General features: G+C 38.2%; 1 protein-coding gene across 1 annotated transcript; it reads right to left on the reverse strand.

The window, feature by feature from the left end:
- Positions 1-4,332: 4,332 nt before the first annotated feature.
- Positions 4,333-13,115, reverse strand: LOC135505647 (mucin-15-like). Its single transcript, XM_064924698.1, has 4 exons — positions 13,006-13,115; positions 10,724-11,587; positions 5,538-5,711; positions 4,333-5,416 (listed from the first exon to the last, which is right to left on the reverse strand). Exons 2-4 carry the CDS (start codon positions 11,562-11,564, stop codon positions 5,295-5,297), a joined length of 1,137 nt encoding a protein of 378 aa, XP_064780770.1. The 5' UTR covers positions 11,565-11,587; positions 13,006-13,115; the 3' UTR covers positions 4,333-5,294.
- Positions 13,116-13,474: the final 359 nt, after the last annotated feature.

Here is a 13,474-nt window from a genome sequence, read left to right on the forward strand (position 1 = left end):
AGGTCAACACTTCTTTTGGCAAACAAATATAAATAAATCATTCAACACTCTTGGTATGGAAATCCATTTTTTTAACCAAGTGTACGCACAAATAAATTCATGAATTGTGTGGATTCCTTTGTACTCAGGGAAATCTGCTCAAGGAACTATATATAACCATTCCCAACTGGTCAATATGAGGTAGGAAGTAGAGGGGAAAACAGCACCCATTTTTATGTCATAACTACAGTACATCAAAAAGGACCTCCAAAGTCTAGAACACAGGTGCCAAACTCATTCCGCGGAGGGCTTGCGAGTTTTCGCTCCTTGGTTGTACTTAAGTGATGAATTAAGACCACTTATTAGTAAGGAACTCCCTACGCCTGGTTGTCTAGGGCTTAATTGAAAGGAAAAACACAAAACCTGCAGACACTAGGACCTCCATGGAATGAGAGAGGCACTTCTGGTCTCGAAGGATTGCTGGACTAGTAAAGGGCAGTCTGTTTTGAGGGTTAATTAGTGTGCTTAAGCACATCACTTTGATGTCGTATGAAATATAAAAATGATGAAAAGTGTATGAAATATATATATATAAAACATGCTTAAAGTGGCTCTTAAAAACTCAAATGGAGCGCTCCTATCTCTCTGAGTTGTATGCGTGAAGTACACAATGTACAAAACATTAGGAACACCTGCTCTTTCCATGATGTAGACTGGCAAGCTGAATCCAGGTGAAAGCTAATATCCCTTATTGATGTCACTTGTTAAATTCACTTCAATCAATGTAGATGTTTCACCTTTTTTCATTAGATGAAGGGGAGGAGACAGCTTAAAGAAGGATTTTTAAGACTTTGCTCTGAGACCAGACAATTGAGACATGGATGAATAGGCAAGAGAAAATATTTAACGGGATATGGTAATAGATGCACCGGTTTGAGTGTGTCAAGAACTGCAATGTTGGTGGGTTTTTCATGCTCAACAGTTTCCCATGTGTATCAAGATTGATCCGTCACCCAAAGGACATACTGCCAACTTGGGTCAACATGTCAACATACGACAGCATCCCTGTGCAACAGTTTCGACACCTTGAAGAGTCCATGCCCTGACGGATTTAGGCTGTTCTGAGGGCAAAAGGGGTTGCAACTTAATATTAGGAAGGTGTACCTAATGTTTTGTACACAGTGTATATTCATTCATACCCCGTATTCATGGGAGTCCAAACTGCACAGTGGATAAACAACAAATACATACATGCAGGGTGCCAGTTTCGCATCAATCTGTCTTTGCAAAGAGGAAACCTGCCATTTTTCCTCCGTAACGTGATTGTTAATTTCACCTCTGTCTCAATGGATGTGCTACGGGCTTTGAGGCTGCCTTTGCACAATAGGCATGCAAGCCTTTCCTTGACAGCTGCTTGGTTCCCTTACAAGAAAAGGGAATTTAGCTGACCTCCTTAATGCTGACGTGTGTTTTGTTTTCCTCCATTCTGTGCTGTCTGGCCTGCAACTAGCAGCTACCCAGGCTTGGCTAACACCTGGGGCTCTACTCAATCCACATTGCGGAAGTTCAGCTATTCAGCGGAGACTGCATTTATGGTAAATTCTGCATATGTCGGCTGAATTGGAAATGACCTTAACATTTCTATCACAGAATCTGTAACGCCGCAAGCAGCAGGTAGGCAGCTGCTAAACCAAATCTCTCAGCACTAGCAGTATTATAGTATTACTTATGCTATGGCGCCCCCTTTTGAAAAGGAGATGCGATACACTGCCATGAACCATTTTTTCTTTTTTAGAAAGACAGTTTTCTCTTTATCAAAATCAACTGAGCAGGTTGGTGGGGGTGAAGAGAGGAAAGTCGCTTCCTGAACACCCTCTGTGATAGCAGCTGCACCTCTCTCAGCTCCATCTGGACTGACCCAAATTGCAGTTAGAGAGTAAGGCATGCCTGCCATTCCTCTCAGTGTTTCACCGAGATCCACGAGCTGGATCACTGTGTATCTAGAGCACACATCCAAACCTGTTGCAACTGTCCTCCGCTGCTCGTTCAGGCAATTATGTTAAAGAAGCTATATAGAACTTTTGCCCGAGGGGTGCTCTTAAGCCAAAGCAGAGTAAAAGCATGTATTGTTTGCCTAAAATGAAAGATTTGTGTGCTTTCATGAGATAACAAATTGATTTATATTACATAATATGAATCAATTTATCTCTAGAATTATACAACGGTACATTGAGATGTCAAGCAACAGACAGCAAGATTTACATTGCGCCAGGTTTCTGTCTCTAGGTCATTTACTACTTGTTTATATAAAAATACTAAATGTAACATAGAACACCTTCCCTCAAATGATTATGTCAAGTGTTCATCTTCCATATGGGATAAATAAACTGGAGATTGGGTCTCCCTGGCACCGACAGACAGGCACACAGACACTAATCATGGAATGAAGCCATTGTAAATCGACTGACAGCGTTTAATCTCAGAGGCTCCTCCCAGTTCACACAGACACAGAGTTCTAAGAACCCTATTCTGTTGCCTCAGAAAACCAGACAGTGAAATCCATGGATTAGGGCCTAATTAATTTATTTCAATTGACTGATTTCCTTATATGAACTCTATCTCAGTAAAATCATTGAAATTGTTGCATGTTGCGTTTTATATTTTTGTTCAGTGTATATATAAGATTTTATGTGTTGTTGGAGGTGCGTCTTGGTCAGTTTAGCTCAGAAAATACCACCCATGTCAATCTGCCACCATAGGCTGCTGCCTAATCCTGCCTAATGAGCGGGCCACCCTGGATCCCTCCCAAAGTATAAATCATTTCAAATTTCCTTATATTAAGCAAACCAGATGGCACAAGTAAATGTTTTATTTTATTTACGGATAGCCAGGGGCACACTCCAACACTCAGACATTTACAAACCAAGCATTTTGTGTTCAATGAGTACGCCATGTCAGATGTTCTCTTGATAAGTATGTGAATTGGACCATTTTCTTGTCCTGCTAAAACTTATTTTTTGGGGGTGTCAGGGAAAATGTATGAAGTAAAAATTACTTCATTTTCTTTAGGAATGTAGTGAAGTAAAAATAAAAGTTGTAAAAAATATAAATAATATAGTCCGGATACCCCCCAAAATGGCTAAGTAGTACTTTAAATTATTTTTCCTTAAGCACTTTAAACCACTGACAAAAAGGTGTCATTATCCTCACAAGGGAAGGGTGCTAGAGTTTTGAAAACAGGGGTGTCAATAATTTTGACCCCTATCTACATTTTAGTAATTTAGCAGACACTCATCCAGATCGACTTATAGGAGCTATAAGGGTTAAGTGCCTTTCTCAAGGGCACATCGACATATTTTTTTACCTAGTTGGCTTGTGGATTCAAACCAGCAACCTTTCGGTTATTGGCCCAACGCTCTTAACCGCAAGGCTACCTTCCGCCCTACTATCTTTTTGTTTGTATTACTTGTTACTTGTTAAACAAAATATCTTTCTCTGCGCAATTGTATTAGTTTAAAATATATTGCTCAGTATTTGTATTATTTATTTTATACAGTATTTCTTTGCTCGACTTTATCAAGGATGCCAATAAGTATATCTTATAAATGCCTCATGAGCTTAGTTCAACTGTCTTACCCCATCAGAACCCAAAAGGTAAATAATGTAAATCTAAACAAACACTGTTTAGCCTCAAAGCATGGTTAAAACTATAATTGTGATATCATGAATGGTTACTCCTTGCATGCATCGCTCTCAATTTGAATTGAGAGTGGTTACATTTCTCCATGCCCATACCTCAGCTTTTTACATAAATAAAGGTGGCATTTTATTCTTTCAAATAAGAATTCCAGGTTTCTTGATAACTTAAAAGGTCTTCCAACCCTGGCTTTAATAGTCAGCCATTAAAAATAATGGCAGTGGCAATTGCTCTTTACACATAATCCCCTTGAGAAAGGATGTAATAGACAGAGGTACAGTATAATAATAACTTCTAATTTGGGTTGATTAAAATTATTAAACAGTATGTTACTGTTTACCTGTGGTTAAATTGTGAAATAGAATAAGGTAAAGAAATAACCTTATTTTAGTGCAGGTCTTCATGTCTAAGACATTTTTAGTTCCCTTTGTCAAACCATCTTGGAAATATAGCAGACAATCAAGTCTTAATTTTTGACTTTTACTGCTTCTATTATAGACTGAATTGAAGTATCTAGAATCCTAACTTGAGATCCATGCATTATATTTTTCCCATTGAGATCAATGCAAGATTTTTGTGTATGTCTAAGTTACGTAAAGTTTGTATTCATTCTGGGGGTTGTACTTTTGGAAATAACAACACAACAAAACCTTAAATCAGGTGCGTAAACATATAATTCCAATTTTCCAAAATAATAATAAATAAATCTCCAAACACATATTCTCAAATTCCCATAGTTTTTTGGTTTACACCCCTAAGCCCACATAACCAACGCATTAGGGTGCAGTAAATCTATAACTTAACATTTGAAAAGCCATAGTCAATCAATCAATAATATAATAATTATTTTAGCAAAAAATGTTTTATTTTTAATTTACAATCTATAGAAGCTATGAGAATAGAAAGGTTCTGTACTTTTGTCAAACATCACAGCACAGTTGAAAAATATATGGCAAATAGAAATCCAAAACGGATGGAGCTGAAGGGTCGGACCAATAACAAGATAACCAATGTAAAACATACGGGGTCTGTAAAATGTATATAGGTTGAGAAATTTTGTGAAATAGCACTGTTACAAATAGAAATCAAACTGGATGGACATCGGAAATAGAGGAAGGACTAAAAACAAACAAAATAGAATTACTGTAAAATAGATGGTGTCTGTAAAATGTGTATAAGATGCATATACTGAAGGTAGAAGCCTAAGTGTTTATTAGTTTACTCCAGTTGGGGGAAGGGTGGTAGGGGTTAGGGTTAGGGTTAGGGTTAGGGTTAGGGTAAAGGCATATTCTAAAAAAAAGTATGTGTATATAGGTATGTGTATGTGTATATATATTTATATGTGTATGTATATGGATATATATATATTTACCCCAAAAAATATATGGGGGATGGGAAATGATGCAGACAGTTACATTGATGGAAGCAACAATCTTTCCGCAATATTAAGCTGATCCACCCCTTAGAAGAAGAAAATAATAATAATAATAATAAAAATCTATGACTTAACATTCTGTTAAAGATATTTATGCACGTTATTGCATATGTTGGGTCTCAATAAGTATTTTGTATATGAAAGTCTTCTTTAACGTGTTTAAAGTTAGACTTGGAGCCCTTTTCAATTTTGATGTCCTCGTGGAAAGTTGGCCATTTGGATGTTGTCCATTTGGCATCCAGGATTGTAGTAAGCTGAACCATCATATTTCAAATCCAAAGGCTCACTGTTGTCCAGTTGTTGAACTAGGAGTGAGAAAAATAGATTTTGCATGGCCGATTTATGACAACAGGTGCTTTCCTATTCATTTATTCAGTGCTATCAGATAGAAAATATGCCAGGAAATCATAAAAGGCAACTGCCTACCTGGGTCTGAGGGGAATTCCTCAACCAGCTTCCTGTGTGTGAAATCCCGTCGGCCTCTCCTTCTCCGGATGACAAAGACCACCATCGCCACAAAGCACACTGCCACTCCTGTGCCCAGGATGGCACCCCATGCCTCACTCTTCTTCTTGTTCTGCACTGCATCTGAGGCCAAGCCTTTGAAAACAAAAATACATTCATCGCAAAAATATACATGAAAACGAGGAGGGAAAAACATTGCAAATACAAGGTTCTAATATTGGTGGAATTCGAATATATGGTGCAATACATTTTGTCTGGAGTAACATATTTATGTATCATAAAATATTCTTCCGGTCATACTTTATTTGGACAGTTCCATATAGATTATCTACAGATGGTCATACTATTAATAAAGTATCTGTTGATAGGCAAGTGCTTACGGTTACGGTTATCGTTAGGGATAGGTTTAGAATAAGTGTTAGGGTAAGAATTAAGGTTAGGGTTAGAGGACAGTAAGTTGAAATGTTGTTGAAGTTATTGAACATTGAAATGTTGTACAAGTTATTGAACATCTACAAATCATATACAGTACAAACCATATACTTGGTACTAACCAAATAAAGTACCATTCTTCCTATAATTGAGTCAAAAAATGTGTGTTTAAAAATAAATGTACAAAAGGATATAGAGCCCTCTTTTACATGACTAGACTCAACTCAATAGACAGTACTATTTCCCAGCCATGTAATTAGACTACCACAATCAGTGCAATTACCATGTGTGAAAATAACAGGTTTCATTGCATTTCAGTAAAAGGTTTCCATCTATTTAATCACGTTGAATCTATTAGTGAAACCAATAATTAACCAATGTCAGACAAATGAAAAGTGTAAAGTGTATCAGTATTTCATTGTCGTTTCACATAATTTGTGAAATTATCACACAATCGATACAGTGCCTTCAGACAGTATTCACACCCCTTTACTTTTTCCACATTTTGTTCTGTTACAGCCTGAATTTAAAATGAATTGAAATTGAGACTTTGTGTCACTGATCTAGCCATAATGTCAAAGTGGAACTTTGTTTTTAGATTATTTATTTTTTAATTCATAAAAAATGAAAAGCTGAAATGTCTTGAGTCAAAATGTATTGGTCACATACACGTGTTTAGCATGTTATTGCGGGTATAGCGAAATGCTTGTGTTTCTAGCTCCAACAGTACAGCAATATCTAACAAGTAATATGTAACAATTTCACAACAATACACACAATACACTCAAATCCAAAGGAAAGGAATGGAATTAAGAATATATACATATTTGGATGAGCAATGTAGGAGTGGCATAGACTAAGATACAGTAGAATAGAATACAGAATATATGAGATGAGTAATACATAGACTAAGATACAGTAGAATAGAATACAGTATATATGAGATGAGTAATGCAAAATATGTTAACATTATTAACGTGACCAGTGTTCCATTATTAGCCAGTGATTTCAAGTCTATGTATATAGGGCAGCAGCCTCTAAGGTGCTACTGATGACTATTTAACTGTCAGTCACAACATGTTTACCATGAACAACAATTTCCCCTCTTCGAATAAGCTTTCATAATCTCGGTCATCACATTTGGAAATTCAAATGTTTACTTCCCTGACATCTCCTTATCTGAAGACTAAGCTTGTTAACCTCACTTTCTATTTTCTCGCAACACTTTAAAACAATGTTAAAGGAGCACACCCTGCGTTTACATTTGGCGTAAAGTGGGGTATTCATGGTCCTGGCTTACACATTTCATCACAATATTGTTTTGAATGTTTAAGCCTGACTCCTGACTGAACGTTCCACTCAATGCATTGTCAACTGTCACTGATGAAGAACTGCATTATAGTTGCTTGGAAATACCATTGCCATTTCTAAAGGAGGCAAATACTTAGTAGAAAAAACATTTGTCATCAGATTAACATTAGATGTAGTATTACGTTAGCTAGCTAGCTAGCTACGATTGTGGGGAGAGCATCGGATTTTAGCTAGCTAACTCTGGGAATGCTAGGTATTTTTTAAGAACTGCTAGCTAACGGCAACATTGCCATCTGTCTAAAGTAAATTTGGTATTTGTATTTGTATTTTATTTTATTAGGATCCCCATTAGTTCTTCCTGGGGTACACACAAAACATGACATAATACAGAACATCAATAGACAAGAACAGCTCAAGGACTGAACTACACAATTTTGAAATAAAAAAATAAGAACAAAATAAGAACACTTTGTGCAGTGAGGTGTTGTTTATTTGTTTTTTAAAGAACATTTTGAGATGGAAGGGAGTTCCATGTGATCATGGCTCTACATAATACTGTGAATTGCCTTTAATTGGTTCTGGATTTGGGGACTGTCAAGAGACCCCTGGTGAGGTAAGTACGTCTCAGAGCTATGTAAGTTGATTATACAAACAATTAGAAATTTAACACAATAGTATTTCTCACAAAAACAGAAATTGATGCAGTCAATCTCTTCTCTACTTTGATTCAAGAAAGATTGACATGCATACTGTTGACATCATAACAATGGCAAAGTTGTTTCCTACTAATTATTTGCCAACTGTTACGCAATGTCACCGCTATACACTCTTAGAAAAGGGGGTTCCAAAGGGGTTGTTTGGCTGTCCCCATATGGGAACCATTTTTGGTTCCAGGTAGAAACCTTTTGGGTTCCATGTAGAACCCTCTGTGGAAAGGGTTTTACTTGGAACCGAAAAGGGTTATTTATACGTGGAACCAAAAGGGGTTCATCAAGGGGTGCTCCTATGGGTACAGCCAAAGAACCCTTTAGGTTCTAGATAGCACCTTTTTTTCTAAGAATGTAGTGTAATTTTAGATGAAACAGTCATTAGTCACCGTTTGAGATGACTGGGCACCACTCAACTTTTGGGGTCTACTGTGGCTGAGGTGTCTTTAGAATGAATGTTCACTCTAAAAATGTGGGGTTCATCAAGGGTTCTTTTAAGATCATCAAAGTTCATCGAAGAACGTTACGGTTCTTGGCACTGAAAAATTCCCCCAAAAGGTTTTTCCAAGAACCACATTTGAGGTGGGTTTCATCGAGGAACCTTTTAAGTTCTTGGTGGTTCTTGCAGGAACCTAACTACCCAACTGAAACATTTGGATTTGAGATGACAGCAGGTACAGGCATTTAACTGGAAAATTGAAAGATCTCCTCAATTTAAGGTCAGGTTTCTCTATTGTATGATCTAAATTTATATTGTTTTATGATTTATACCATCTATCTTTCATATTTTTTCAAATGGCTGTTGTTGGACACTTTGTCCCTTTTTACAATTCTTTCTAATACAGAAAATGGACACAATTCAATGGATATCAATCAACAAAGAGGTAAGAATATCTTTAAAATATAGCTGCATTGTGCGCAGATGCCTGAACTGCTCAGTTATTTGTGTGTGCCTTTGTATGTACAATTAGTAGTGGTTTGCCTCATAATAATATGCAGATCACATGTATGCTCAACAGTTCATTTAAATTCTCTAAAACCTCATAGGACTCTGTCACAGCAGCCATCTTCCTCCTCCCTTACCTCTCCAATGAAGATCCCAGAGTCCTCTTCACTATGGACAAGGAATGTGTATGAAAACCTTAGTCATAAGTTAACCATTTGTTTTCATTCACATTTACCACAAAAAACAAGGTATGAATACTGTTGTGTGCACACTTTGTTAATCATCTGTATAATTATATATTTCTTGTATTCACAGACTTCACCTTCCCTACACCTCGGATGAATATAACAGGAAACCTGTTAGATCACCATGCATTGCAAAATCATTCTGGCTATTCATAGTCTACAGAGGACATCAACAGCAACACGCCAGACTCGTTTTAAAGGGTTCTTCAAATAACTTATAGGTGTTACTCTACAGTTTCAATTTGAAGAATCCCTAAAGGATCCTCCTGGAATCTTTTATTTTTAGTGTAACAATGGCGTGACGCTATCAAGTGACGGAGGTGCAACCCATGAATAGAGAAAATATGATCTAGGTCCAGATATTGTGTACTTTTGTGTGACATGGTTGTGTGAAACTCTACACCTTTTCTCTCCATGTTCCCTAAAGAAAAGGTAATAGCCAGTACGCGTTGTCAATTGATTAATAAGTATTGCATAAAGAGACTGCAATACATAGCTAGCATGCTGTACTAACTATGGAAAATCTGTAAAGCCACATGCAAATGAGATAAACAAACAGGTCAAACAAGCCACAGTATAAACTAATCACTGGCAGAAATGTATGAGGTTTCTCCCAATGGTAACAATGTTTTTCAGCACACTTTTCCAATTATTTATAGTCAAGTTTGACAGAAGTAGTTACTACATATTCAAATTCATGACTGTACCTGGCAAATCGTGTGTACATTTTTGAAAAGGATGCAATTGAATTTTAATTGCGTGAAGAAATACACGTAAATCAGTTATAACCTGTCAAAATTAGGGATATCCTCCTTTAATGAATGTCATCACTCACCCACTCAAAAATTCCCTTGCTAAGTATGTTAGAAACTGGAGAGTAGTACTCTCACGCCCTGTACTGCAGTAATGAACCTCAGTTACTGACCTCCTCCTTCCTGTAGACAGGCTAACACAGGGGTATTTTGTCCCCTGGAGAAGGCATTTGTAATGGAAGCCTCTACTCACTGTGGGCATGTAGATAGTGTCTGAAACTCAACCCTGCCCAGCCGGTGAAAGAAGGGGAGTTTGTGCTTTGACAATGAAAAAAAATAGAGATCTGTCAAATGTGGGTCAGGGAGAGACCGGAAAGAAAGCGGTTTGTAAAAAAGACGATGGTGATATAAGATAACTGCCCTTTGAGCGTTGTTGGATATTGTGTTACTTTCTAACTAGGTCCCTCCGATGTTCAAATCGAATACTCGGTGGTTATTTGTAACTTTTTGACTGCTTTGTCTTTGTCTGGTTGCTGACTCATTCATGAATGCCTCTCCCAAAACATTTAAAACAATATCACAATGGTTATGTGAAGTGAACATATCCAAATTTAAACATTGTTGTGATCTCTTGGTATTTCCTTAAAAGTTGTTACAGGCTCCCTTGACCAAGCAAGTAAGTAGGTTACAGGTGCACACAGCAGGTACCCTTGAGACAAAGAATGTACCAGATACTTAGACACTGTCTCCTCACCTCTCGCAGAGTTGTTCCCTGAAGCGGCACCAGTTTCCATCATGTCTGTCGTTGTGCTGGGACCTGTGGTTGTTGTAGTTTCTGGGATGATTTTGGCAGTTGTAGTCCCAGGTGAATCCAAGGAGAGCTCTGTGGTGGGGGAAGCTGTGGATGGTTCACTTGATGGCTCTGGTCCTTCTGGTACTGCAGTCGTTACATTATGGCTGTCCTCTGTAGTGTTGGTTACCCCATTCTCAGCATCAGGATCTAGACCGGCCTCATCTGTGCTATTGGTGTCTGGAGCTGTGATTGTCTCATTCAATTCAGTGTCATTGGACATGTAATTAGAGCCATTTGAGTTTTCTGTGATTGGAGTGGTGGTGGTAGTTTGGAGTCCACTGTCCTCTCCAGTTGCATTGAAAACTTGGCTTGAGTTTAAGGCAACACTCACTGGGGGTTCTGGTGCAACAGTGGTTTCTGGAGATTCAACAGCGGTCGCTGGCGATTCTGGGTCCTCCGCTGTAGCATCTGGCAACTCTGGTGGCATTGTGGTGCCAATCATAACATCACCAGAAGTCTCATTTGTGTCCTGGATGTCGTCCTGTTCCCCACTAGATGACATGTAACCATCTGTGATACCCCAAGCAGAGTCATCTGTTGACTCAGTACCCTCCTGGTTCATATCATCCAAGTCATTGAACGGAGCTTCTGATGTCTTGTTGAGCTTGGATTTGAACAGTTGACGAAGCCAACTTTGATCGATCGTCCGTCCTGGAGAGTTTGTTGGTGTCTGGAGCAAGGCCACATGAAAACCTTGCAGTTGCAGAAGCAAAACAGCGGTGATGATTGAATAAAGGTCCATATCCCGTCTCTCTCGTTTGTGTTCTGAACAACAATCAACACGTAAACAAAAGTATTTTTGTTAGATACATTGGTTCTCCACAAATGTAAAAAAAATAATTAAAAAAATGTATTGTCCCATTTTGGCCTGGTCTGCAGGCCACCATTGATTATAAGTAGAGAATATACAGTATTGTACATCATTTTTCTTAGGCAACCAGTCACCAAGAATGAATTAAATGTATGAATAGTTAAATTGATTAAGGCGAGACAAGGACTTTATGAATTCCCAAGATTCCCATGAAGTATTTCATATTCCCCATGTTCTGAAACAAATGGTCACCCTGTAATACAAAAAAAAAGCAAGCTCTCATGGGGGTTTGGCTGACTTGACTCTACCGTTATCTTTTAATAGAGTTATAATATATTCATACCAATCCAGGAGATGAAGTGTTGATGCTATCAGTTTGGCTTTGACCTCAATTTTTATAAGGCCTGGTCAGGGTTAGGAGGAAAATTATTGCCCCTGAATGGAAGCAAACTCCCAATGTTTTTGTAATCAATATGATAAGAGTCTGCCAACTCAGTTTTGGGGACAATAGACTAAATGAATGTCAATGCAATAATCATTCAGGGTGTAACTATGGGGAGACTCCCATGTACTTTAGTTGAGTCAATCTGGGATGAACGGCGATATTTCCTGTTAGCATACTAAATATGCATTCTGCAGTGTTGTCAAAGCACACATGAATGTTCTGGCTAGCATTTCCCCTTCAGAAATATCCTCAAAGCCAAGGGTTGAACAGATTTTGATAGCATGATAAAAAACAAAATAACATATTTGAAATAATGTATTCCGTCTGTTGGGACTGCTTATCATACATTATTTTATTTCAATTTAATCATAGAGAAAGTGTCATGATTAACTCAGTCATTGTAGACTATGCATTTGGTGAAATGTTATCCTCCTTCAATCATTCTGAGTGTTAGGTTTGTGGTTTGTTAGGTTTGTGTCCTCTTCCAACTCTACATATTTGGTTTGGTCAAAATAAAGTTGGGTTAATAACACCATTTGAGTCCCCTCAGACATTAAGCAAGAAACCCATATACGCTTGACAATTACCTGAATCTGCATTGATAAAAGAATAGTCTGGATGGGATGACACATGTATATTGGTTTGCCTGACTGGTGGACAACTACTAAGAGCAACTTTAAACCCCGACACTGCAATATGATCATTCTGTTTCATTCGAAAGTGGTATGACATTTACAATCGGATGGATTTCTCTCATTCGCTTTGTGGCGTTATCATTGAACTAATCAAATTTCTGGCGAGTCTGTAACCTTACAAAAATACCTAACACATATAAGTGTCAGAACAACTCAACGTCTACCATACATCTCCCATAGAGAAGAAATGGTGAAATAGCGCTACGTTATTAAAATCACCATCGCCACATACCTTTTTCTGGTGCTCGGTCAGGTGGTTACAGGGAACAGGTGTGAGGAAGGCAGTGAGATCTCTCCACGAAACAGCCGGCGTATGAGTTAGAGGGAACGATAGGCCAGTGAAGGGGCGGGGCAATGCAGGGAAGTCAGATCAGAACAACCAGGAACCTGTTCTACCTGATTTTACACCTGACACAAACACCCTGTCCTCCAGCCAATCCCTAAATGGTAACATGATACTGTCTCTAGGGTAACTAAGGTTATTTTAAACATGTCATGGTTTTACAGTTTAGCTTCTGTTGCTGAGATGTACACTACACATCCGTTTATTTCGGTTGAGTTTGGTTTCCAGGTGTGCAGCACCTGAATTCCCCCCTTTGGGCAAAGCATCTGCCCCCAGGTCCTCGGAACATTCCTCCCTTGTGATTTTGGAATGTCTGCTGTCGTCACGGATACAAAAGGGCAGTACCGCTTTCATCCGT

The sequence above is a fragment of the Oncorhynchus masou genome, chromosome 2 (assembly GCF_036934945.1).
Source record: "Oncorhynchus masou masou isolate Uvic2021 chromosome 2, UVic_Omas_1.1, whole genome shotgun sequence".
In the NCBI taxonomy this organism is placed as follows: Eukaryota; Metazoa; Chordata; class Actinopteri; order Salmoniformes; family Salmonidae; genus Oncorhynchus; species Oncorhynchus masou.